Raw genomic sequence first — 2,020 nt, 5'->3', positions numbered from 1 at the left:
GGACCTCGTCTGGCTCTGCCGCGAGGCGCGGCGCGTCTTCCTCGCGCAGCCGATGCTCCTCGAACTCGACGCGCCGCGCCGCGCCGCGCGGAACTCGAATCTTCGACCCGACTTCAAAACATGCGTCGTAAAACGGTGTGGACCAGACGCTCCGGCTCTGCTTCGAGCACTCGACGAGAGCGATCGGCTCGTCCAACCATCGGCCGAATCGACGTCGACGCGGCCGAGCGGGAGCATTTCGAGGTTCGGTCGGGACGTCCCGGACCAGCGGTTGTTGTCCACGCAGGCTCCACGTCTGCGGCGACACGCACGGCCAGTACAGCGACCTGCTCAAGCTCCTGGCCATGGGCGGCTTCCCGCCGGCGTCCAACTACCTCTTCCTCGGGGACTACGTCGACCGCGCGCGCCAGTCCGTGGAGACGATCGGCCTGCTGCTGTGTGGAAATCAAATCTTCAACCCGACTTTAATGTGCGCGTATGCGACCGTTTCGACGGGAGGTTTTCTGCTGTGCTTCGAGAACTCGATGAGAGCAATCGATTCGTCCAAAAATCAGCCGAATCGACTTCGATGTGGCCGAGCTAGAGAATTCTCAAGTTTGGTCAGGACCCCCCAAACCAGCGGTTGATTTCCACACAGGCCTGCTGCTCGCGTACAAGGTCCGGCGCCCGGCGAGCTTCTTCCTGCTCCGGGGCAACCACGAGTGCGCGTCCCTGAACCGCATCTACGGCTTCTTCGACGAGTGCAAGCGGCGCTACTCCGTCAAGCTCTGGCGCGTCTTCGGCGACTGCTTCAACTGCATGCCCGTCGCGGCGGTCGTCGGCGACCGGATTCTGTGCATGCACGGCGGCCTGAGCCCCGAGCTCGAGTCGCTGGACCAGATCCGGGCGCTGGCGCGGCCCACGGAGGTGCCCGAGGACGGGCTGCTCTGCGACCTGCTCTGGTCCGACCCGGAGCCGCGCGTCACGGGCTGGGGCTACAACGGCCGCGGCGTGTCCTACACGTTCGGGCCCGACGTCGTCGACGAGTTCCTCGAGCGCCAGGGCCTCGAGCTGATCTGCCGCGCGCACCAGGTCGTCGAGGACGGCTACGAGTTCGCCTGCGGCCGCAAGCTCGTGACCATCTTCTCCGCGCCCAACTACTGCGGCGAGTTCGACAACGCGGGCGGCATGCTCGTCGTCGGCGCGGACCTCCGCTGCTCCTTCAAGATCCTCCGCCCCGTGCGCCCGCCGCCGGCGGACGACGCGCCGACGGACAGCGACCTCAGCGACGACGACGACGCGCCGGACGTCGACGAGGACGCGCTCGCGCGCCTCGCGACGCCCGCGCGCGCGGCCGCCGCCGCGGAGCTCGAGCGCCGCAAGGCCGCCTTCGCGAACCGCGACTCGCCGTCGAGCGCCGGCCGGACGCCGCCGACCTTCGAATTCGCCCACGGCGGCGACGAGCCCCCCGAGCCCGGCGGCGCCATCGTCCTCGACGCCACCGCGGACGGCGCCGCGGGCGACGCGGCCTAACACCTCCGGCGCGTTCCTACTAGCCTAGCCCGGGACGCGGCCTAACACCTCCGGCGCGTTCCTAGTAGCCTCGCGGGCTCGGGGGCCCACAGCGCCCACTAAAGCGGCACTGCGCCGCACCGATCAGCGAGCGCAGGAGCACACCCTGTCCCACCTCTTCTCATGAGTCGCCGCGCCCCCTCCGCCTCACGCCTCGTCTGCTGGTGCGTCCTCGGCGCGTTGTTAATGGCCTGGGCGGCCATCGGCCTCATCACGCTCGGCATCGCCCACACGGAGCGCGTCGTCGGAAGGTATATAGGCGTTGAAGAGCAAGTCATCGCTCACGGAATCATCGTTGGCGAGGTCAAAAACGCGCTCGGACTGAGCGCGCCGCAGATGCCCGAGGAGCATGCAGCCGACGGCTTCGAGAACGACGACGCGGCGCGCGCGGACGCCGCCCGCGCCGACTCGTCGGCCGCGATTCGCGGGTTCGGGTGCGGGCTCGAGACGGTGGGTCAACTTCCCAATA

General features: G+C 68.5%; 1 protein-coding gene across 1 annotated transcript; it reads left to right on the top strand.

The window, feature by feature from the left end:
* Positions 1-287: 287 nt before the first annotated feature.
* AURANDRAFT_15878 (hypothetical protein) lies at positions 288-1,221 on the top strand (the record flags this gene model as incomplete). The annotated part of the gene is made up of 2 exons (XM_009044228.1): positions 288-438; positions 638-1,221. Coding segments are annotated over 2 exons (735 nt in total), but the record flags the coding sequence as incomplete, so codon positions are not given.
* Between the last annotated feature and the right edge of the window lie 799 nt (positions 1,222-2,020).

This window comes from Aureococcus anophagefferens (assembly GCF_000186865.1).
Source record: "Aureococcus anophagefferens unplaced genomic scaffold AURANscaffold_195, whole genome shotgun sequence".
In the NCBI taxonomy this organism is placed as follows: domain Eukaryota; class Pelagophyceae; order Pelagomonadales; family Pelagomonadaceae; genus Aureococcus; species Aureococcus anophagefferens.
This window is presented reverse-complemented; position numbering and strand designations above follow the sequence as displayed.